This window comes from Anopheles cruzii, chromosome 2 (genome assembly GCF_943734635.1).
Source record: "Anopheles cruzii chromosome 2, idAnoCruzAS_RS32_06, whole genome shotgun sequence".
Taxonomy (NCBI): Eukaryota; Metazoa; Arthropoda; class Insecta; order Diptera; family Culicidae; genus Anopheles; species Anopheles cruzii.
In genome coordinates this window covers 16214261-16236280 of record NC_069144.1, presented here as the reverse complement: position 1 = coordinate 16236280, position 22020 = coordinate 16214261, and the positions used below count along the sequence as shown (strand labels likewise).

General features: G+C 46.5%; 7 protein-coding genes across 9 annotated transcripts; 4 read left to right on the top strand and 3 right to left on the bottom strand.

The window, feature by feature from the left end:
• Positions 1–2704: 2704 nt before the first annotated feature.
• Positions 2705–3880, top strand: LOC128277355 (40S ribosomal protein S12). The gene is made up of 4 exons (XM_053015804.1): positions 2705–2757; positions 3082–3101; positions 3276–3609; positions 3711–3880. The coding sequence occupies exons 2-4, from the start codon at positions 3085–3087 to the stop codon at positions 3771–3773; spliced, it is 414 nt and encodes a 137-aa protein (XP_052871764.1). The 5' UTR covers positions 2705–2757; positions 3082–3084; the 3' UTR covers positions 3774–3880.
• Positions 3881–3927: 47 nt separating this feature from the next.
• LOC128277339 (zinc finger MYND domain-containing protein 10 homolog) lies at positions 3928–5436 on the bottom strand. Its single transcript, XM_053015786.1, has 3 exons — positions 5342–5436; positions 4072–5277; positions 3928–3991 (listed from the first exon to the last, which is right to left on the bottom strand). Exons 1-3 carry the CDS (start codon positions 5434–5436, stop codon positions 3928–3930), a joined length of 1365 nt encoding a protein of 454 aa, XP_052871746.1.
• Positions 5437–5961: 525 nt separating this feature from the next.
• LOC128277333 (uncharacterized) lies at positions 5962–9626 on the top strand. Its single transcript, XM_053015781.1, has 6 exons — positions 5962–6224; positions 7052–7378; positions 7447–7734; positions 8390–8887; positions 8950–9191; positions 9261–9626. Exons 2-6 carry the CDS (start codon positions 7118–7120, stop codon positions 9610–9612), a joined length of 1641 nt encoding a protein of 546 aa, XP_052871741.1. The 5' UTR covers positions 5962–6224; positions 7052–7117; the 3' UTR covers positions 9613–9626.
• An 808-nt stretch (positions 9627–10434) lies between these two features.
• On the top strand, positions 10435–16856 carry LOC128277332 (uncharacterized). Of its 3 annotated transcripts, none has more exons than XM_053015778.1 (4): positions 10435–10540; positions 12116–12260; positions 13382–13454; positions 15037–16856. In XM_053015778.1, exons 1-4 carry the CDS (start codon positions 10470–10472, stop codon positions 16704–16706), a joined length of 1959 nt encoding a protein of 652 aa, XP_052871738.1. In that variant the 5' UTR covers positions 10435–10469; the 3' UTR covers positions 16707–16856. The 3 variants fall into 3 exon arrangements, with proteins under 3 accessions (XP_052871738.1, XP_052871739.1, XP_052871740.1); XM_053015779.1 differs by lacking the exon at positions 10435–10540 and adding an exon at positions 11166–11413; XM_053015780.1 differs by lacking the exon at positions 10435–10540 and adding an exon at positions 11171–11178.
• A 43-nt stretch (positions 16857–16899) lies between these two features.
• LOC128277357 (protein anon-73B1) lies at positions 16900–17560 on the bottom strand. Its single transcript, XM_053015806.1, has 2 exons — positions 17357–17560; positions 16900–17277 (listed from the first exon to the last, which is right to left on the bottom strand). The coding sequence occupies exons 1-2, from the start codon at positions 17519–17521 to the stop codon at positions 17173–17175; spliced, it is 270 nt and encodes an 89-aa protein (XP_052871766.1). The 5' UTR covers positions 17522–17560; the 3' UTR covers positions 16900–17172.
• Positions 17561–17694: 134 nt separating this feature from the next.
• Positions 17695–19318, top strand: LOC128277342 (dynactin subunit 2). The gene is made up of 4 exons (XM_053015790.1): positions 17695–17826; positions 17889–18716; positions 18782–18884; positions 18947–19318. Exons 1-4 carry the CDS (start codon positions 17791–17793, stop codon positions 19132–19134), a joined length of 1155 nt encoding a protein of 384 aa, XP_052871750.1. The 5' UTR covers positions 17695–17790; the 3' UTR covers positions 19135–19318.
• Positions 19075–21897, bottom strand: LOC128277335 (mitoguardin). Its single transcript, XM_053015783.1, has 3 exons — positions 21316–21897; positions 20360–21235; positions 19075–20289 (listed from the first exon to the last, which is right to left on the bottom strand). Exons 1-3 carry the CDS (start codon positions 21361–21363, stop codon positions 19672–19674), a joined length of 1542 nt encoding a protein of 513 aa, XP_052871743.1. The 5' UTR covers positions 21364–21897; the 3' UTR covers positions 19075–19671.
• Between the last annotated feature and the right edge of the window lie 123 nt (positions 21898–22020).

Genomic DNA, 22020 nt, shown 5'->3' with positions numbered 1-22020 from the left:
AACACTACACACGCCGGCGAAACTTTGCTTCAAGAAAAATCATTTGCACCACACCGCAACCAATGGTTGCTTTGACGACACGACCGATAATTTGTGCTGCTCTGTTTTCGGTGAGAAGAAAATGTAGAAACAAATCACACAACCACTCAGACACCAGCTTTACATTTGCTCACTCTGCGTGCGAAAAACATCTTTGTCTGTGTCTTCGGACCACCCTTGTTTTGACGGGTTTGACCACATTCCTATGCTTGCGGGTGATGATGCATCGGAACGAAACCCAGCTGATGTCATGGTTTCCAAAAATTCACCCCTTTTTCTGCTCACTTATGGCAAACTTTGGGAGCAGCACGCGATCACGGGAGAGGCACAGCGAGAGAGACAGAGAGAATCCGGAAAGAGCACACGCGTTGCTCCGGTCCTGTTGCAGCGATTGTGCAGGATGTGAATTTTCGATTTTATTTCGAACCCCAAAATAACAAGTTAATTGGCATACACAGGAGGTTAATCATGTGCATCACGATTGGCTTCTATCACTTATGCCCCACCTTATTATACATGTGAAGGGGACATCTGAAAAATCCCTGTTTGCTGCACTCTCCCCCGATCACACACTTGCATCCCGTATGCACGTCACGGATGGAGGCACTTGAAATTGGTCGAGAAACCTTCTCCTCGCCAGGAACAGGAAAGATGAAAGGCAATTAAGAATTATTATACTCGCTTCACGCATTTTCCATTCCGCCGGAATGTTGCGCTGTTTTTGTGCAGGCAGAACTTGAAACACTATTGCCGCACTGTCGGCAAACACACTCAACCCTTGAACCGGGCGTAGCACGAACGGAAACGGAGCTATTGTTTGCGCTCAATCACACTCTCAGTTAGACGGCTGCTATAGAAACGGAACGCGTATTTTACGGCTGTGTGAAAATCGCCATAAGTGAGACATAAAACCAAACACGAATCGAAAAGCATAACTTATGCTTGCAGCCGTCCGAAGGATTATTGTTCCGGAACCTGCCAAACGAACTGTCAAATCAAGTGGCAACGCAGAACAACAACAAAAACACAATTGAAACAACGAGTGACCGATTGAACGGGTTACTTTCTGCATTGCTTCTCCGCGGTGTTAATTCGATTGCAATCCGAAAAGTGCATTACCGCTGCTTACACCGATGGGTGATGGGGGTGACAAAAACATTCTTGGAGAGACCCTTTTAGTTTCGCGCTTTGATGACGGTGCTGGGTGAGCGAAGGCTACTACTATCTACAAATAAAGACAACTTTTTCGCGGGTTCAGCGCTTTGGAACCGAAATAATAATGACAATCACTTTCTCTGCCTTCAAGCCACCGTTTTGGTCGGTTGGTGTTGACACTTGACTGCACAGGGAGCGCGGATTCGTTCGCTCGGACTTGGGGATACATTTCTCGCCCCCTTCTGTTTTTTCATAAAACTTTATCCAGTTACGCGGAACAACGGACTGGCAGAAGCTGCATTCCTACACAGCCGAATGACTCACAAGCGAACAGCGCTCCTTCACAAGCGAAAGATTCGATTCCACTGTGTGAGCAGAACGTTCGAATCGGAAACAAATCGCACACAGAACGACGGACGACGGTGTACCTTTACGAAATCACTGTTCACTATCTGACGCCCATTATCACAATCAACAAACAACTTTTTGTTTCCTCGCAGACGCGACTGGGGTAACTTCTGTTGTGTTTTTTATGTCCTTTTCCTATCGCTCCTATAAGCACATCGCGCACCGATCGTAACACTTTCAGCGATGGAAACGAACAACTCTGAAGAACATCTGAACTCCGAGACAGCCAAACAAAAAATGCACTCATTTTTTTAACCCGCTCAGACTCACTCACTAATACCCAAAGTCAGGTTAAACACGGTCCACACGCTACGATAATCGTTTACGATGCGTCGTAGCATGTGGACAACGAAATTGCACCAATTTGGTCGTTTACGACCATCGTTTCAGATAAAAAAAATCTGAAACATGGAGCATTAATTCTTTCCTCGCCTTTCCTCGTCTTTCTTTCTTTAAAAGCCAATTCTTTCCTTTCTTTAAAAGCCATTTCCTCGACCACTGGGACTGATAAATACTCTTGGCTCGTTCAATTTTTTTTTATTTTTAACCAAAACGCACAATGCAAAGGCAGACCAACACAGTGTTACTTCCATGGCTGTGATTGCTAATCGTAAACGATGCATCGTAGCGTGTGGACCGGGCTTTAGATATTTGGGACACATTTTGGGGCACAAACTGACTGCGAAAACAGTATTTATTTAGCAAAAGAAAACACATTAAAATCTTCATTGAGTATTTGATAGATTCTCATGTTTTGAATTGAGGGAATTGTATAGTAAAATAAATTTGAAATACATTTTGGGCGCTATTCTAAAAGAGGATACTGAAATGTACGGAATGGCATGTGATGTGCATATGTTGCATGCTCTTTTGTCGCCACATTATTTAATTTGTGGAAACATTTATGAATGTTGAAAAATATTCCATAATTAAGTCTGGCGATTCGTCGGTTGCTATCTTGGCATAAAATTTCTTGTATAATATTAACTTCACGACGTTGGTGCTGCAATCCGGCTGTCAGCTGTCAACCGTCAGGCCATCATCAACTTCCGCTTTCGCTGTGCTCCGTCCGGCATCCGTCTTTTTCGCTCTTTTCCGTCAAACGCAGCCATCGGCAGTGAAACACATTTCGTGTCGCTCAGCGAAGAAATATCCGTAAGTGGCCGCAAAAAGTGTCCAGCCGGCAGTAAACCACATCGAAACGGGTTGCCAAACCGCTGGCCAATCGGTGCGCTTGTGAACGAGTGTTACAATGTCCCGGTTGCGCTAGAAAATCGAAAGAATATCTCGCACAACTGTGTGTCGGTTACCGATGACGGCGGGCGAGAGGGAAAGCTTTCTGTGATGTGCGGCCAGTGGCCGGTTTCGTTGTGCAGTGCTGTCTGGTGTCACCATAATTAAACTAATGAAGTTCTGTTTTCTTCTTTTCTCCTCGGTCTTGTGTCTTCCGCCTGGTGTGTTTTGTGTTCCGTGCAACAGACAATGTCCGACGTTGAAGTGTAAGTATCGATATCGCAAAGGATGGTCCCTCGGGGCGGGCAACGTCCTGCCTCGGGTGTGGAGGTGCCCGAAAGGGTTCTCCCGTTTGCGCGACAAGCACAAAAACAAGCGACTTGATGCGATGTCTCTACTTACGTGTTTTTTTGTTTCTGTTGAATTGTTTCACTAAATAGTGAAGCCCCGAGCGCGCCCGTCGATGGCACCATGGACGTGAACACGGCCCTCCAGGAGGTGCTGAAGAAGTCGCTCGTTGCCGACGGGCTTGTGCACGGCATTCACGAGGCGTGCAAGGCGCTCGACAAGCGTCAGGCGGTGCTGTGCATTCTGGCGGAGAGCTGCGATGAGCCGCAGTACAAGAAGCTGATCACGGCGCTCTGCAACGAGCACCAGATTCCGCTGATCCGTGTCGACTCGAACAAGAAGCTCGGTGAATGGTCCGGTTTGTGCAAGATCGACAAGGAAGGCAAACCGCGCAAGATTTGCGGTGCTTCGTGTGTCGTGCTCAAGGTAAGCGGATAATCTCAATAACAATCGGCCATAAACAGTTGATAAACAAGAGAACAATATCAAGCCCTTCAATCGCACATTTCTCCTCTTTCGTTTTGCAGGACTTTGGAGAGGAAACGCCCGCTCTCGATGTCATCAAGGAGCACCTTCGGCAGGCGAGCTAAACACACATAACGCGCTACTTTCTTTAGCTGGTTATACATTTATTTGTGAAAAGTAAAGGGAAGAAATATGAATGTGAAGGTGTCGTAACCTTCACGAAAATAACAAATGTGTCTCAGGTTCTACTGCAAGTTAAGCACGCCTGCTTCAGGTTGATTAGTTCAGTTTCAGTTGATGACAAAGTTCTTTGTGGTCCGGCCAGTCACGCACCTGACACTCGCTGTATCGTGGGGATCATAAAAACAAAAAATTAATTGGCAATGTGCAGATGTTTGCATGTTTTCGTTACTCGATACGTACCGTGAGCAGTAGAAAACGTTCAAACATTTAGAGCACTTCTTCTTCGCGCGACATCCACACGCTCCACACGCTTTCTCAGCTCGCTCCTGTTTCGGTTCGGTCACGTCGGAAAGATGGCTTTCGAGGCGATCCAAGCTGTAGGCGGAATTCAGTTTGCTCGCCATTTTTGCTATATCAGTTGGTTCTAGGTCGACGAATATTGTGCGATGTTTCTCTACGATCACGTCGATTCCATCACGTTGCATGTGGCGACGTAGGGTTTCGTACACTTCGGGAAGCTCTTCGAGCAGCAAAACTCCAGGCGAACCTGTTGTCCGGGTATCTCGGGTTACTTGTAGCGAACACAGTTGTTGCTTAAGCACTGCCAACGGTGGCAGTTGGTCGAGAACGTGTTCATTCAGTAAACCGACACATTTGCTGATCACACCCTGTCTATAAGCGTTCATTTCGTAGCCATGCATTAACTCACGATTGAAGACGAGCTTGTGCAGACCAAACCAGGTTTGGGCTTCAGTTTTGCTTACTTTCAAAACTTCTTCACCATGCACCGGCCTCCAAACGTCGTCGAGGTACTTTTCGAATTCTCCTTTCTTGTTACGGCGTAACCATGGTTTGGAATGGAGAACTTCCGCCAGTAGACAGGGAAAATCGTGTACCCGGACAAGTCGCGTTGGCACACTCAGTGGTAAACCGTCCAAATTTGAGAGTAAGTACGAAGCAATGTTGAGGCATTTCATTCCGATGCGGAATTCCATGCCACGCTGCATCCGCACCACTTCCTCCCTGGTCGATTCGTTCAGCAACTCCTCCGGTGGTGGATCATCTTCGCGGTCGTTATATCCGTTGGCCATCAATCCAATCAACCGTCCAATGGCTCCGGCACAGTAGTCCACCAAATCGAGTGTCACGCTGCCAAGTGCCTCGACCGTATCTTTGTGGTAGAGGATGATTTCAAGCATCGAAGCAACATTTGCTTCGTGGTACAGTACGCTGTACAGGACGAAGGTTGTGTCGGGCTCTTTTAGGGCCAGCAGCAACGGAAGAATATGTTCCCGCCAGACAACTACACTGAATACTTCGCGTACCAGCACTGCCAGTTTGTCCTCCATTATTAGGCGCTCCTTGACCACTTCCTCCTGCTTCGTAGACGCCTCTATGAAGGCCTGCTGGCAAAGTTTCAACAGAACATTGTGCTGGTCTATCCAGCTGAAGGAATAAAAGTGCAGCAATAAGTAATTAACTAGTAAAGAAAATCCTTTCGGTTGCTTACCCTGCACTTCCAATGTCTGCCACTTCAAACGGCCGAAGGCTCACGACGAAGGTTTCAATGTCCTCCGGAAATACTGCATACGGATACGACGACATTTTCTAGACCAGTCGTTCTTTGGAAAATGGAATAATTGCTTCACGCAGTTTTGTGCGCTCTTTATATAAAATTTTCAACGGTTGCCTAGCAACAAATGCAAAGTTTACTACAGATTCGCTGCGGTAGCAATCGCTTAAGCTGCATGGCAATCGCGTAGCGTTGATCCTCTGAACACCAACTCTAGCTGTGAGTGAGTAGAGAATAAAATTAAAAGAAAATAAATCTTTTCACTTTAAAAATATTTTTCAATTTCCCTGTACACCCTGTAATTTAAAATGTCCCTGAATATAGCGCTTCCCGGTAAGTATGTCTTTTCTCAGCACCATAACCATAGCACCTTAACCGGTTGGCCCCGTTATTGCATCGGTTTGTATTTCTGTTCTTTCTACTGAAGCATTGAACTATTGGTCGTTGTCGTCCTGGCCCTGTCAAAACAATATGTTCCGTCGATCGGAAAAGAGAAAATTCCACCTAGTTTTTTTTTGCCAAACAACGTAGTTTCTCGGGTTGTCGTCATCTAGAAGACCGTTTCCGTTTGTGTTTGGCGCTGTGTGGCAAAAAAGCAAACAAATATGTTTCAGCTTAATCGTGGCGTGAGGTTGGCATGCTAAATTGTCCGGCGCTAGGGATTCGAGAACTGTTGTCTTCGAGTCATCTCCAAGCCTCGTCATTGTCCAAACGTCTAGACCACAACCTGTGTGGCTGTGTGCCGTGTCTATTACCGTTCCAACCATTATTCTCGCGGCCTAGGGGACAGGGATTGATTGCTTTGGCGGCACGCGATTAGGTAAGAAAGTAAAACAAAAGCACCATCACCGACTGCGTGGCTAAAGACGGCCGCTTTGTATAGTTGGTTTTTCAATCAATGTTAACTTCGTAGGCAGAAGTGCAACGCTGTCGTCGATTCAAAACTCATCTCCATTGCCATTAACCTACGGCCATCTCTCTATCGATTGCCACATCGTTTAGGTCTTATCATATCGCCTTCGCTGTGAATGGGAGAAACACCAGACACACTATGATTGATAAATTCTCTGTAGGAGATCTTCCAATTGAAATCTGTTACGGGACACAGACACAGACATTAAAGCAGTCTAAAAATTCGAATTTGAATACTCAGTGCACCACGTTGATTGGTAGTAGTTGTAGCCATGTTTTCGCACATATTGTGCGCAGCTTGTGATATCTTCTTTCTTTCCTTAATCTCTACAACTACAGTGTTTCATCGGCGGTTCTCTGATTAGACATACCGCACCAAAGCACACTGCTATGTGCAGTCGTACACTCGAGATCGATGATAATTGAAATAAATGAAATGTCACCCATTTCCAGAAGTCCCACATATGGCCACCCCACCAAGGTAAACGGGTTGCTGGTGCGGTTCGCTTAGCGCGTTCTCGCGAACGAAATGCAGTGTTTTCCTTTTTTAAACTGAAACCGTTTACATAGCGCGTTTCCCTTACACACGGTGGCTTCATTTGGTTTATGCCCCGAAGGTGAACTAAGTTTGCCGAGTAGATTTTGAAAATTGGGTGTTCTTGTTTCAAATTATTATAAGTTCTATCATGACTGCCTGCATGAGTTTTCAATAGTTTCCATTTTTTTAATTCACAGTGATAAAAAGGTGCTTAAAAGGTGCTCGCGGTGATAGCCTAGAACTGGAACTCGTAGCAAGCCAGCATGGGAAACCATCACAGTTCCATCTCGAACGGCACAAGTAACCCAAAAACGAAAGCCATAGGAAACGGAGGAGATCAAGCGCCTGGAAATGGCCTGGCCACCGCTGCTACCCGTGGCATGACGCGTACGGCCAGCGGGGCCGATATTCAGGATCGTTCGCAAACGCAGTTCGCACCAATCGAAAAGCTTGGCCGGATATTAGCGAAAAAAAGCGAGGAGCAACATCGCACACACCAAGGCATTACCGGTGATATATTCGCGGTAAGAGCTCCCCGGCAGAATGTAATGCAAAATGATGTGAAACAACTCATATCGTCTCGCTCTCCCAGCGCCACGTATTTCCAAAGTATCCGGATTTAGGTCTAAAGCTGTTTCGCTACCTGCGCCATATGAGCCACGCCAAAACGGAACACCTCGGGCTGGTGGCGTTCAGGCAACAGTGTGAAAAGTTTCTCGGCCTTCTCGACGATTCTGTCATCCTGGAAAGCTACGTGCGTATGTTTGGCGATCTAAACGAGAGCGAACTGATTAAGCCGGAAAATCTGAAGAGTTTACTACGCACTTGCTACAACCTGGCGATGGCACACTATTCAGATGGGCCGCAAACATGTCGTTTGGTAAGTGTGCAAAATAAAAAAGCTCGTCTCTTGGTATAATAACTAAATGATTAAAACAAATATCTCCCACCATTCATATCCATGCCGCATACTCTCAGATAGATGACGACGACGTTTCGGTATGAAAAGAGTACTTTAATGAAATCCGATTCTTTTAAGTTTATTTTAGAGTTTCTTATGTTTTCCTAAAAAAATAACATTGTAGAAAATGTTGAACTTTTTTAGTAATCGTTTTACTACGCTACGCTATACTTTGAGCAATTAATTTTAATAATGCTTGTGATTCTCAGTTGGCGCTGAGTTTGTTTTGCTAGGAGATTATTTTATTCAAAAGTAGCAACGAGATTGGAATTAGCGATAACTGTTTGATGTTACGACTTGAGTGCATTCAAATGTTTTGTCTTGAAGTTGGCACTGACAACGACGGTTGAAAATGCTGTTTATGCTTTTTTCAATTACTTTTTAATTAGTGTTTGAAGACCTTTCACCATGAGGTAGAGATTACGAGTTTCGATCACTCTTGATAATGCCAAACAATGAGTAATTCTTTTTGTGTCTGACTTTTTTTTTTCTTTAGTTCAGTACATTCTAAACGAAATTCCATTCTAAATTAATCATAACGAAACAGATAACTTAAGTTTTTCTCTTATTTCAGCTTAACCGTACACTTGATTCCGTGGTGCAGTCCTGTTTCTTTTCGAAAGAATCACTCAGCCCTGGCTACATATGCCGCTGGTTGGAGAACAACGTACCACGGTTGGTACCTCCGATTCACAAGTACTGTGTCCATGTTCTCAGCACGTCCCACCGGACGATCATCGACAACAGTATGACGAGTAACAGTGAAACAGTCGTCTCGATCAGTGCCATCAATGCGGGCGAAGCGAGCTACGGGCTCGAGCTGCAAACACCCATCCTTGAGAAGGTGAATCCTTTCGCCAAGGAACATGCTACGGGATCGGTAACCGGCGGCAGTGGACCGGCGCCAGGAAAACCGCTCACCAACGACGAGCGAGAACGGTTGAAAAACCAGCAACCACTGTTACCACTGTCCGAGGCGTGGCTGCTTGCCGGTTCGTTGTCCCCGCTCTACAGCAAGCCCCAGTCCGTCCCGGCACCGGTTAACCCAAATTCGGCAAATCTGACGTCACACGTAAGCGTAGTAATTCGGAAGACAAAATGTTGGCTCTTACATATGCGTGTTGTGGGATACAGATATTCCTCGCGAAACTACTGTCGTTGGTGCCGTCTCACTGGACTTCGTTGTACGACTCGCGCCTCGACGGTGCTGGGACAAATCGCTTCCTGCACCACGTGCTCGGTTATCGTGGTCCGAATCTAATCCTGTTCCGCTGCGAGGACGATCTACTGTTCTGCGTCGCTAACCCGAACGAATGGCGTGAAACGCATCTCTACACCGGAGATGAAGGTAGCTGTTGCCTGCAGTTGCTTCCAAAGTAAGTGGTCGAATCACAATTTTGTGAATAGCTCTAGCATTTTAATTTGCATACATTTCGTGCGTTCAGATTTCAGATGTTGGAAAAGAAGCCGAAGAGCCTCTACCTTAATACGCATATCCGCGGCTATCCAAAGGGGTTCCGGGCTGGTTCCGATCCGCGGAAGCCGATTCTTATTGTCGACGAACACTTCGAGCGGTTGGAGTATCGCTCACTGCTACACCGCATACTGTCGATCGAGGTTTGGGGCTGCGGTGATCAGCAGCAGCGCGACGTACAGCTCGATATCAAACGGTGGCAAATCCGGGAAGCGGAAAGGCAGCGAACGGTCAAAATGACGGCCGCTGACTGGATGGACCATCCAGATCGCTATCTACTCGAGCTGGGTGGCCGTCAGAACTACAACAATTCGTCCACGTAGTAGAGTAGTGGACAGTCGCTGTGTTAGCTAACAGAAGGTTTCGTACATTAAAAGTATCAATACTTTTGAACGATGCGGCATACGGTAGTAGGGGACGAGGGTACGAGTAATGTATACACAAGATTTTGTTTTTCATTTGCTGGAAAGTATACCACTTAAATATTGTTCGCGCGACCAGAGGCAACAAGTGTAACAAAGTACTTAGTATTTTATTCGATTGCGTTTTCCGTTTCCCAGATTCGATGATGATCGGACCGGAAGCGCGTCGCGTTTTCTATATTCAGGGTGCGTCAAAATTTTACCTAATTAGACAAAGACAGAGTTAACGATACTTAAGGCAACGTGTTTGCAACGTGCAAACAATGTGGCGGTTACTTTCAAAATGGTCCTAAAATTGAATAGGTAAATGCGCTTCAACAAGTTGGCCACGTTAACGAAGGAGATTTTGTCATGGCGTTCACCGCTCAGTGTACTTACATTTGATTTCGCACAATTCTGCTCGGCTCGGGGTTTACTCTTACCGCAGGAGGTAAAACGAAACGGTGCTAGAATGTGGTCCGTTCCCCGCTTCTTGTAGACAAATATAAATCGATACTATTGGACACGGTACAGATTCTGATGGCGTATGATGGAAGCAGTTGGCGAAGGTGAAGGCACTATTTTTAGGCAAGTGTTGTTTATAAGCAGCCTATTTACGAACGTTGTTAGTTAATCGTGTCACTATGTGCGGTATCTAGTGTTTTTTGGTGCGCATTTTGCTTTTCATATTATATTTGTTTATTTGTTTGTGCACGGTGCTCGTGTGAGGCGCAGAGAAAATTAATGGTGCGGCCATTACTGAGAGAATTGACAATAAAATGGAAGATGCAGTAAAATCACTTGGTTTTGTAAAGAATAAGTATCGTCGTCGTCGTCACAGCTGTTTCTGGTAACGAGGAAAATATTTTAAAGTAATTTATAATCATAAAATTCTTTTCGATATTTTGAAACTGACAGCATTTGCACGCAACACTGACAGTTCTGTGAGTTTCATTGGCAACAATTCAGTACCACTCCTTCTAACTCTCGCTGTCTCTCTTTCTTGCTCACGCACAGAGCCTTATCCATTCAAGACAAGTGTCAAAACCACGTTGTCGGTTGTACGGTGGAGAAGGTGCTGCCTTAACCCGTTCAGCCGTCCGGATTGACCACCGGACCACCGCAATGTGTCTAGGGTCATACCTCAGTTTCGATTCGACAGGTAAAAGAAAGTAACACAGTGAATTTCAAGCTCTAGTATAAAGATAATAACAACAGTTCACAGTGCTTCAAGTCCGGTCTTTTCGAGCCCTCAACACTCAATTGTAGACGCTACTGTCTATCTTTTCCCCTCTCCCGTTTTCTTGTTCGGGATTTTCGTAGGTTGACTCGGATTTGTTCGGGATTATCGTAGGTTGACTCGGGTGTCAGGTTCGTCATCAAAGTTAGGTTCGCAGTGTCTTAGTTAGGTTCAGTTTCATAAAAACAACATTCATACAATTTTGACGTTTCGTGTTTTGATATTTCGTGTAGGACAAATCAACAAAAGTAGGATAATACTTTATTCAAGATAGTAGTTTTATAGTTTATACTTTTGTTAGAGATAATAGTAGTTAGTTTAGAAAAAGAGACGAATGTTAAGCTATTGCAGCTCAAAGTATCTATAATTGAATAGACCCGGACACCGGACCACCCAATTGTTGGAGTCCGCCCGCGTAACGGGAGTGTAGTGCACGTTGTTGGTTGCCTGAGTCTCTCCAGAACCACATTGGTCTAGGCACCGGTTCGTCTTCCTAAACTACTTCAATCGCGTAATCATTGCCTTCATCTTGTGTTAAAATTGCGCGAATGTTATGTAAACATGGGTGGCAACATTTAGCTCCGTAATCATTGTCTACCAAATAAGTGAACGCATTCGTGTGTGTGTGTGTTTGTGTCCCTGTTTATGCAATTCATCAGATCAGCACCCCGAATGTTTTTTGGGTGATAAGCCAAGGCACACGGCGGTGCACAATAGGTTGCATTCTCCAGTTATCTTCACCTCCGGTGCTGCCAGCTACGGCACACTCCATCTGTGGGCGCCGCGAGTTACTTTCTCACGCTACCAGCCCAATCTAACGGGACCGAAGATCCGGGAGTCTGTGGGTCAACCGCCACACAAGACTCCATCATTACCGGGCCAACGACGGCAGGCGATCGGAATGTGAAGACAAATCCACAAAACCGCCCGAGGAACGTGAACGTGGTTACCTTAGTCTTCAGCAAAGGGACAGAGAGACGCATACAGTGGCCAGTGCTTGAGAGGTTTCATGTTTTACGCACGCCGCTGGAACACACTTTCACCTCGCGACCGGTTACGTGGTGTACGAATTGCTGGCTCCATGCGGTGACCTAAGATCGCTCCAATTCGTAACCATTACACAACCCATCGATCACCGCTGGCCTAAACACATAGCACGGACCAGCAGTAACCTTTCGGCTTAAGTTTTTGTCAAAGGTGCCACCAAACAGCCATCGAAAGTCACTGCCATCACCGAATTAGTGCGAATCCTAGCGACAAACTGTCTACCATGAGTGGAGATCTGGAGAGCGCGAAAAAAACCATTCGCGTCGGTTCGCGCAAAAGTGAGGTAAGTTAGTCATTGGGGCCGGCCATTTCATTTATCCTCACAATCCCTGTTTATGACCGAACAAACATCTAAAAGCTGTTTGCAACTGAGTGCAATTATTTGTGTTACAATTTGCGATAGTAGCTCATATTTGAGCTGCGTTTGTCGGATGTCAGTTTAAACACGTTTTATTACTTGGAACGCTTGCAAGTGCTTTTGGTGTCAACACATGATTTAGTTCCCTAAAGTTTTGTTAAAGTTTTATAGTTTCGAATGTCGACCTTTTTATCAAGATAACTTTCACACTCTTTTTGTGCTTAAATAAGAGATATCAAAGGTATCCCTAAATGTTACCAAATATAAAGAGAATGTCTCTAAATTTGGCCTGAAACCTTACATGTTTTAGGAACAAATCAACGGATATCATTGACATGGCTTCGATTAGGGAAAACTAGTTTCTTTCGGAATGTGGTGTCGCTTCAGGACCCAAAAATAAGAAAACCAGAAAAGATGTTGTTAATCTCGGTCATTCTTCAATTAAAAGCAATGATATGGACTTCTCTCTCTCGCATAACTCAAAATGCAATTTAGTTGCCTCAACTTCTTGCAGGGAAAATGAGAAATGTTTGTTAATGTGGAACATGCTCGAGGTTAAAGTTTACCTCTTATTGTGGGTTTTTTACTCAACGTTCCATATTGTTCTTTGAGAATGCGCTGCGTGCAAGAACCAATTAAAGTAAAACTGTCTTTCTAACGATGTTTGATCACCCGCAGGCTGCAAGGCAAACGGAAAGGAAACATAATTATCAATCGTTCCCAGGCATCGTTAGGACACGTCACTAGTCATTAACATTCTTCAGTTCGGGAGCGTCACGATAATACATTAAGTGAATATTGTCCCATCGTTCACATCATTGGGCATGGGGTCCTCCCCACGGGGAAGCAATTAGAATTTCAAAACCGACATTTGACCCTGGGCATTCGATTTAGAGTGGCTCAAAATGGTACTCTGCGTTTTTAATGTACTGAACACGCTCCGACACTGTGAGCCAAACGCTTTTTGGAACCTTTGGAATGTTTTACGTAAACCGAAACAGACTTCTTATGTATAGTGTATGGTTTTGTTTTCCATTTCATTTCAGCTGGCCCTCATTCAAACGAAACACGTCATCGCCCTGCTGCAGAAGCTCCATCCGGATGTGGTTTACGAAATTCGTAAGTACAAATTTGAATCGATTGCTAAAGGAAATCGAATGCACCACGAAGATCAATTAAGGTTGTGTTTGAGGGACGCACCATCGTGTGGTAGTGATATTTAAATTTTACAGCTTAAGCGATCCATTTCGTATCGCGAACAAGCTCCACGCTGGACGAGGAATCGTTTTTCTGAAAGTCATCGTGTCGTTCGCTTAATAATATCGTGACTTAACCAGAAACTCACTCACACTCGCGTTCACTGAACACGTCGTCGTGGCTAGGCCGTTCGACGATAAGTCTTGCGTGGTTAGATAAGTTCGCGATGTTGTTGAGCAAACAACAACCCTTTAAGAACGGGAGCTATCGGGACGATCGGCATCCGGTGAGAAACTCCTTGAAGGCTTTCTGCTTCAACCCCGCACAGTTTCACGTCAAACGATAGTGAATCTTAATGATAGCGTTTCACAAGCTGTTACTTGAGCACGATTTGGCTCTGATAGAAACGGCACGTATTCAATCGTGAGTGAGACGAATGCCATCGATTGGAAAATTCGTAATGATCGTCTTACCGATCAGACTTTCACTATTTCAAATGAAAAGTATTGATAGAAAATTATTACGCCATTAAATATACATAGAAACAAAGTTTATTCTCTGACAAATGGAGAGTTATTTGATTTCAAGACCGTTTTGCAAAAACACGCCTTTTGATGTTTACTCAATGCCCCGACCAGGTGAACCCAGTACCATCAATCATTTCTCACCAACTTTTCAAAAATATCTGATAAACTCAAAAGTCCTTGAAACTGTGGGCACCTGTTGGCCCTAGTATGGCCACCACTACTGAGTTGAATGTGCTCACATTTCTATCGTTGTTGTCTACAAAGCTGCTTCTTTCACTGTAGGTCGGTAATCAACGTCAGTTGAGGTCTTAGAATTATTGAGAAACATTTGATTGCCCCGTGGACAACTCTGGTCAAACCGTTGGACATAGTTTATTGCTGTCCGGTTGGGCCGGTTAGAGTGTCAGTGGTTGGCTTATTATGCAAATGAGGCAAAAGAAGAACATTGCCACACTTGCAATTTGTGACGTTGCTTCTTGGCCAAAGTTTGGGGTATAATAGAAAATTGGACCGAAATTAGAATATTTTTTTATTTATTTAAAATAAAAAAACTTAAACTAACCTGAAAAGGATATATTTTGTAGTAAGTTTCATATTTTTGTTTGCTAACGTTATCTACGTTAAGTGCCGCAAGTTTATCGCCAGAAGAAGGCCCCTTGTTGCCCTCTGGATAAGGATTGCATGCTGCCACATACTCCCTATCTCACAAAGCACGAAACCAATAGCGTGCGATATTTCGCAACTGTCTGACCTCTGTGAGATTCAATAAATTTAAAAAACTTTATGCGCGCCTTCGATCGTCTCGCAAGGTGCATGATGCAATGTATTATTGAAGATTAATTAAAAGTTTCCCAATCATGCCATGGGATGATGTATGTTCATGTGATAAAGCTTCGTAGCGATAGTAAACCGATCGTTTGCAAATATGAAAAATGTACTAAATTTTCCAAATTTTCTTCTTTCTCTTCACTCTTCAGATACAATGACCACGGTTGGCGATCGTGTGCTTAACAAGTCGCTGCCGAAGATTGGTGAAAAGTCGCTTTTCACCAAGGACCTCGAGGACGCCCTTCGGACCGGAGGCGTCGACTTCGTCGTACACTCACTGAAGGATCTCCCGACGGCTCTGCCGCTTGGAATGGCTATCGGTGCGGTGTTGGAACGGGAAGATCCGCGAGATGCACTCGTTCTTAACGAACGACACCGGGGGCGTACGTTAGCCACTCTTCCGCGGGGTTCTGTCATCGGAACGTCCTCGTTACGGCGGTCGGCCCAACTCTCCCGTTACCACCGCCATCTGGTCGTGAACGATATTCGAGGTAATCTCAACACGCGGCTTGCCAAGCTGGACGCAGAGTCGTCAAAGTTTGCGGGCATAATCCTGGCGCAAGCTGGCCTTGTGCGGATGGGTTGGAACCAGCGGATAGATCAAGTGATCGAACCAGATGAGATTTTGTACGCCGTTGGGCAGGGTGCGTTGGCCGTTGAGTGCCGCTCGAACGATTCGTACATTCTGGCGATGTTGGCCAAGCTGTGTCATCTCGAAACGCAGTGTCGAATTCTGACCGAACGCAGCTTCCTGCGGACACTCGGTGGGGGCTGTAGTGCTCCGGTGGCGGTTCGGACGGTGCTGAAGCGTCAGAATGGAAGTCAGCAGGAGGGGGGCGATGCAACGGCGGATGGAACACGAAAACGATCATCGAACGAGAGCGACGATTCTACATTCCAACTGCACGTCGAAGGTGCCGTATGGAGTCTCGATGGTAAAACCGAAATACGGTCAAGTAGCGAGTGTGAACTGGATCTGTCAGCTCCAGGTCACAATGAAGAAACGCCACCGAAGAAGCTCAAACTAACGGAATCGGACTCGGTGCTGGATAGTGGCAACGGAAAGGCGAACAATGAGGCGAAAGGCAGCCCAGCTGGGTGTCCGATCAGTCACCAAGAAGGGAAAAGAAAAAGTCCTGAAATCATCGCCGACAGCGACGTATTGTTGCTGCCTGGATGCTCCAAAGATGGTTCGCGCTTGAATTTAAGCAAGTTCATTGACATCCATGGCGAGCTGTTTAAAAAGTGTCCTTACTCGTCGGAACTGACGAAGATTGTGTCGGAAGCGAAGAAGGCCGATAGCAACGGGAACAATCTCGAGGGAGAATCAAAACCGCGGAAAACAGAAGAACCAGATTTGTGTCCCAGTGCGCGGTTCCCGGTTGGCCAGGAGGTCATGGGTGACTGTCCGTTCGTTAGCACCGAAGAAAAGGTGGATCTGCTGCTGGCAGGTGCGATAGGTGCCGGCTGTCCGATGGCCAAACCGAAGCCAGTGGAGAAAAACGAACAGGCGGTCGACAAGGGTGTCATCGATGGAGAGGAGCCAAGTGTAGCGACACCGGCGGACAAATGCCCATTTCTGGCAGCCAAAGTGCTGGATTACAACGAAAATCTCGACGGGAGACATCTCGGGCCGGAACCGAAGCTGGAGGACAATAGCGACCTGTTGTTCTGCGGAATGCACCGGATGTCTTCCATCAAGCAGACCGTTTTCGAACGGTGTGAAAAGCTTGGTTACGATCTGGCCCATGACCTCATTGCGAGAGGTGCGCTAGCGGTGATGAAGTGCGCGCAGAACGAAATACACTCGAAGGTGTAGCCACGTAGTTCCTAGATCAATCCCCTCCAAGCGGTGCTCTCATGTTGATTTTCTACTTATTTTTGCTTGTTTTCTCTCTTGTTATCTCGGAAAAGGTTGATCAAAAAGGGATCAATTTTTGTCCTGATGGACATTTTTGCAATAAATCAATGTTAGGAAATGAATGATAGAAAAGAAAACACTTTAGTTATTTTCACAGAAAGAAACCCTTGCGGGTAACGCGCTTTAATAATAAATACCTCTACAACACAGAGTTACATTTAAGCGACATATTTCTACCGAGTATTAATGCGGCGGACTAGCAAACGGTCCACCGCTTTCCCAAGTACTGGATTGAGATCACTAAGGAATGGGATTGCTTGATGGTTAATTTTAAATACGTCTTCTACATCGAACGTCTTTATAGAGTTTCGGAATGTCGGAATGTTTAAGTAGTACAGTGTAGCCTGTCCACAAGTCCATTTATCTATCGACGCTTCTTTTTGTCCTGCTTGCGGCTTCGGTGGTACGGTCTTCTCGGAGTGTTCTGTGGCGACGAGTGTTCCGAACTGGAATCCTCACTATCGTTGTTCTGTTCCGAAGAAATAAGGTTTTAGTTCATACATTGTACTCTCTCATAAGGCCTAGCCTTCGTCCGTGACCGTCCTCACCTTCGGTGACCAGTTGCCCGAATCCCCGGTAAAGCTGGTCGAGTCTGGCAGCACAATGCATGCGGCGAGACAAACCATCTGAAAAATGGCCCCAACGTACAGGCCATACCGGATAACCGTCCCGAAGAAATCTTCTTCGGCAATATTCACCAAAGTTGCACTCATATTGCACCGAAATAGAAGTTGTTTTGTTTTGATTGCGTCTCAGACTCTGGGATTTTAGAAATATTGATCGAAAATGCTCGCCCTACAAATTTCTGACAGCTTCTGAAGGTGCTGAACACACTCATGTAAACGAAACTGTACTACAATTGACAGCGAGAAAGCAAATAAATCAACTAAAATCTTGCTTGCTTTGATCGAGAATTTCCTGCGTTCCTGCGTGAGGTCATTGCCGTATAAGTAATCTTTCTACATTCCCGTCGTCGTGCAGAATGGCCGATCCCAAATTTCAATATCTGCCGTATATCGTAAGTGCCGCTACGTGGCAAACTTACTTTAGCTAACAAATTCAATCCTGGTACTCTCGTAGGCCCACGACCAGCCGGATGTGTACGAAACGGCGGACGTAAACGAAGCGGAAACTTCGGATTACGATGAGGAGGAACCGCTAAATGATGCCATCGAACGGTTGCACCTATCGACGAAGGATTCCATTGGCAAGTTCAAGGGCAAATACCTCACGGGCGATGTGGACTTTTCGGACGGCATCGGTCGCAAGAATCGGCTCGGGTACGATGCGCGAAGTCTCGAATACGAGCTGGCCGGCGAAGGGGAGCACGAAACACCGCTGCAACGGTGCCACCGGCTAAAGTGCGAGATGAACGAGCTGATGGAGGAAATCGAAGCATCCCGGTCGGACACTCGGCGTACGGCGGAAGAGAAGGCTTCGTACGAAACGGTGTTTGGGGTCGTAAGCACCGCGAAGAAGGTGCTCGACAGCTTGAAACTGGAGCAGGTCATTGGGTCGGAAGCAGTGTCCGGAGGGGGTGAGGCCGAGGCCAACAAGTTGATTGCACAAATCGAAGAATACAAAAAGACGGGTACGGTCACCAGTAGCGATCCGAAGGTGGTTGCCACCGAGCTAAAGTACTCGGCTCGCGTGGCTCAACTCGAGCATCGGCTGCACCAACTAGAGGTGGCGGTCGGTGCCAAACCGGAGCGTATCAGCCGGCTAGCTGGAACGACCGGCACTGGAAATCTCATCGAAGCGGTACAGAATATCTCCGCTAAGGCTGCGCTGTTGCAGCCTTCGCAGCTGGACACGATCGAGACGAGATTAAACAACCTACTGCAACAGATGAACACCATTCAGGAGAAATCGAACGCCACCGGACAGGATCCCAATCGGGAACAGAAGGTAGGGAGATCGCTGCAACAGCAAAACATTTGCTTTAGCTTGACGGTTTTTCTATCGATTGACAGATTTTGGAATTGTACGAAATTGCGAAAGGGGCGGAACCGATCGTTCAGATACTTCCCGATATGCTGCACCGCATGCAGACCCTGGAATCCTTGCACAAATACGGTAAGTGTCGGCACTTCTCGCTTGTCAACGGTTCGTAATGTCACAGAATACGTCCCTTTCAGCAACCAACTTCAGCAAGCTGTTCGCCGAACTCGAAACGACCCAGGTATCCATCCTGAACGGTGTGGCCGTTAATAAAACGTTGCTCACGGGTGTCCAGGAAGCGTTCGCGCAGAATCTGGAGAATGTCAACAAGGAGGTGAAGAAACTGGAGGATCGTATGAGCAAACTTCAGGCAACAATCAAATAGAAATGCTTTCCACACTCAAGAGAGTCATACAGTGGCCGCTTAAGCTTTGGGTCCCCGTCGCTTACAGTGTAGCTCATCCACGGGAGAAGTTATATTTATTCAAAAGGAAATTCTTAATTTCTAATCGCAATGAGTAACCATAAGATATTCGGATTAAATTGCTACCCGCAACCTACCGCTTTGATCGTGTTTACTTTTGATTCGTTAGCTAATGATTACCCCATTTAAACTCCGTTTGACAGTATCCGCTGCAGGATAGAAAGAGTTTTCGTTCATTTTATTAAAGCTATGTCACTACCTCTACGTCTCTCGAGCTACCGCACACTTTGGGGCCAGTAGGGTTGTACCATTACACTTGGTGTCTTCTTCATTTTTGATGCCGCCTGATTGAGCACTTACCGATCCTACTGCTAACTGCGTTCCCAAACGCAACATCCGTCGAACCCATATACATAAATAAATTGGAACTAAAAGGTTGGATCCACCTTTCGACAACAATTTCGTGTGACCACCACCGGAAAACGTGGTTACAAAGGATTATTGATTGAACTTAACGGCAATGTTGTTGGCGCGCTTATGCATACAGTCCAGTATGTCCTCGGCCAGCTCCTCGACCGTGGTGAAGCGGCACTTCTGGAAGTTGTAGATGTCGCAGAGGAAACCGATCGTTTCCTCCTTGAAGTACTTGCACACCACCTTGAGGGTTTCGTTTGGCCCGAAGAAACCCCACACCATCAGCGGGGACAGTTGCTCGGTGATGCAGTAAAAGTGCGACATAAAGCCATTCGGGAACTTGAGCAGACGCTTCTTGGCTTTCAGCACTGACCATACGGCCGTCGTAAGGGCCGACTCTTTGAAGCTGTTCGACAGGAACCGATTGTTGATCACCGCCAGCACACTGTTGGGTGGTGAGTCGAGATCACGAAACGCGTCCAGGATGATGAAGTCCAAAACCACGTCGTAGAACGTCATCGCTTTTACGTTACGCGACTCTAGCTCTAGCTCGATGTCCACCCAGTTGTTGGCGTTCTGTAGAAACTCGAGCATCGCTTCGTATGCCACTAGGAAATCTTTCGGATCTTTGTCGCCCAAACTAAGCAGATCGGTTAAGATTTGTCGCCCCGTATCCGCTACCCAACGGCTGTTTTTGGTATCCTGTTTTTTGTAGAAAAGGAAGTGTTATAAATTGCCATTTTGGAAGAGGATCCTCGGTAGCAGCGCGTACCTTAAAAAGAAGCTGGAAAGCTAAGCGAATGCAGTGAAGCTTCGCCAGGTACTCGGTATCCGATGCACAGCCGACCATGTCGGTTCGTAGCGTGCGACACGGAATCAGTCGTTCGTCGATAATTTCGAGCGCACTGGAGTAGAGCGGATAGCGCTCGATATCGGAGAATGTTTCCGCGTAATCTTCAAACTCGCGCAAATCGGCCACTTGATCGAGGGCAGAAGCGAAACTTTCCGCCGAATCAAAGTTTGGATCCGAGCTCGATCGGTGCCCATTGGTCAGCATTCCCAGGCCCATTCCGTTGCTTGTGACGGCCTTTTTGCGGCTTTCATCCCGGTAGAGCACGGATCGTTCATCGAGGAACAGCAATTCGCCCTGCTCCTGCAGGGTGTAGGCCGCATCGAGCAAGTTATGTAGTTCCTGGCAAAACTCTTCCTGGTCGCCGTTCAATCGTCCCGGTAGTCCCGTTTCGTCACGTCCGGTCAGAGCATCCTCCCAATAGCTTATTACGTTCTCGAGCGCCTCCATGCCCATCACTCCGAGCTGCTGCGGCGTCAGGGGGGACGCGTTACCGAGAAGCACTATAGAACCGGGTGCAGCGCCGGATGATGTTCCGGCGGCCACGAGAGACCCGGAGGCAAGTGACATACGATCGGAAATGGCATGCACGGATCCGCTTGGACTGTAGGACCGAGCTGATACCTTAGAACCTGCCACCGATACTATATCGTTCGGACTTCGCACACTGTTTCTCGGTCGCCGACTGCACGGTTTGCGTATCCGGCGCTGCGGTGGCAGTGGAGTTCTCCGACGACCGAGATACGCTGCTAGTGCCCCCAGCAATGCCACTCCGGCCGATACGGAAAGAATGATCATCTGCGGAAAAACCGGAGAGTTCGGTTGATTAGTGGAGCTGCAGTTTGGTGGCCATTAGAGGTCATTAGAGTCAGTCAAACCTTTTGCGAGGTAAGAGCGTTCAACGTAAAAAACTTTGAAACGCTCATCTTGATGATTTCGAGGTTCCTGCCCTGGTTCTCAATCGACTATTCGATCAGATTACAGTCCACGAAAGCTCACGATTTCTCTACTGGTTACTGTTAGTTTGTCCACATGGTCGTAAGGGGATTCAATGGGTTTTTGGAAATCGCCTCCGAGGATTATTGCCAATTATTAAAACTCATAGAAACAAAACGATAGCGCACATAAAAACGAATCAACATACAGCGAAATGTACACAAAAACGAGCGCGAGCACTTTCTACTACAGCTTTCTCTTTCGCATTACGCCATTATTGCGGATGATGTTTGAGGGTCCTCGGAGATCGCCAACACAACCGGCAGGACATTCGTTCTTACGTGGGAATTCACTTTTGGCCACTCTTTCCAGAAGAGTGCGTCCAAGTGGTTTTTTGGGGGCAAGGATAGTGCGTAACGAGCCGCGAAAGGAGGCCACAGAGGCGGCAGTCTGTCGGTGTGCGTTTACGTCACTTGTCCGTCGGTAAGCGGGCGGATTGGCCCACTTTTTGTCCGCTGTGTTTACGTTCCGAACGCTTGTTTTGTATGATCGTCTTTTAACTCGGAGGCTCGATTGTCAGATTGACCATCATCATCGTCGACATAGTCGACATCGGCATGCGTCATTGCATTGGTGCTGTCAAATAG

What these genes read in the sequence shown, in the direction of transcription:
- LOC128277357 (XM_053015806.1), bottom strand. Translation starts at nt 17,521, where the DNA reads ATGAGTGCAACTTTGGTGAATATTGCCGAAGAAGATTTCTTCGGGACG. An exon ending in CGGGCAACTGGTCACCGAAG is followed by an intron (nt 17,278 to 17,356) that starts GTGAGGACGGTC and finishes TCTTCGGAACAG; the next exon opens with AACAACGATAGTGAGGATTC.
- LOC128277333 (XM_053015781.1), top strand. Translation starts at nt 7,118, where the DNA reads ATGGGAAACCATCACAGTTCCATCTCGAACGGCACAAGTAACCCAAAA. An exon ending in TTACCGGTGATATATTCGCG is followed by an intron (nt 7,379 to 7,446) that starts GTAAGAGCTCCC and finishes TCGCTCTCCCAG; the next exon opens with CGCCACGTATTTCCAAAGTA. An exon ending in CGGCAAATCTGACGTCACAC is followed by an intron (nt 8,888 to 8,949) that starts GTAAGCGTAGTA and finishes TGTGGGATACAG; the next exon opens with ATATTCCTCGCGAAACTACT.
- LOC128277339 (XM_053015786.1), bottom strand. Translation starts at nt 5,436, where the DNA reads ATGTCGTCGTATCCGTATGCAGTATTTCCGGAGGACATTGAAACCTTC. An exon ending in GCAGACATTGGAAGTGCAGG is followed by an intron (nt 5,278 to 5,341) that starts GTAAGCAACCGA and finishes TTATTCCTTCAG; the next exon opens with CTGGATAGACCAGCACAATG. An exon ending in AACGTTTTCTACTGCTCACG is followed by an intron (nt 3,992 to 4,071) that starts GTACGTATCGAG and finishes CCCACGATACAG; the next exon opens with CGAGTGTCAGGTGCGTGACT.
- LOC128277342 (XM_053015790.1), top strand. Translation starts at nt 17,791, where the DNA reads ATGGCCGATCCCAAATTTCAATATCTGCCGTATATC. An exon ending in TTCAATATCTGCCGTATATC is followed by an intron (nt 17,827 to 17,888) that starts GTAAGTGCCGCT and finishes GTACTCTCGTAG; the next exon opens with GCCCACGACCAGCCGGATGT. An exon ending in ATCCCAATCGGGAACAGAAG is followed by an intron (nt 18,717 to 18,781) that starts GTAGGGAGATCG and finishes ATCGATTGACAG; the next exon opens with ATTTTGGAATTGTACGAAAT.
- LOC128277355 (XM_053015804.1), top strand. An exon ending in CTTCGTGTGTCGTGCTCAAG is followed by an intron (nt 3,610 to 3,710) that starts GTAAGCGGATAA and finishes TTCGTTTTGCAG; the next exon opens with GACTTTGGAGAGGAAACGCC.
- LOC128277332 (XM_053015778.1), top strand. Translation starts at nt 10,470, where the DNA reads ATGGAAGATGCAGTAAAATCACTTGGTTTTGTAAAGAATAAGTATCGT. An exon ending in TCGGTTCGCGCAAAAGTGAG is followed by an intron (nt 12,261 to 13,381) that starts GTAAGTTAGTCA and finishes ATTTCATTTCAG; the next exon opens with CTGGCCCTCATTCAAACGAA. An exon ending in GGATGTGGTTTACGAAATTC is followed by an intron (nt 13,455 to 15,036) that starts GTAAGTACAAAT and finishes TTCACTCTTCAG; the next exon opens with ATACAATGACCACGGTTGGC.
- LOC128277335 (XM_053015783.1), bottom strand. Translation starts at nt 21,363, where the DNA reads ATGAGCGTTTCAAAGTTTTTTACGTTGAACGCTCTTACCTCGCAAAAG. An exon ending in ACGCTCTTACCTCGCAAAAG is followed by an intron (nt 21,236 to 21,315) that starts GTTTGACTGACT and finishes GTTTTTCCGCAG; the next exon opens with ATGATCATTCTTTCCGTATC. An exon ending in CTTTCCAGCTTCTTTTTAAG is followed by an intron (nt 20,290 to 20,359) that starts GTACGCGCTGCT and finishes TACAAAAAACAG; the next exon opens with GATACCAAAAACAGCCGTTG.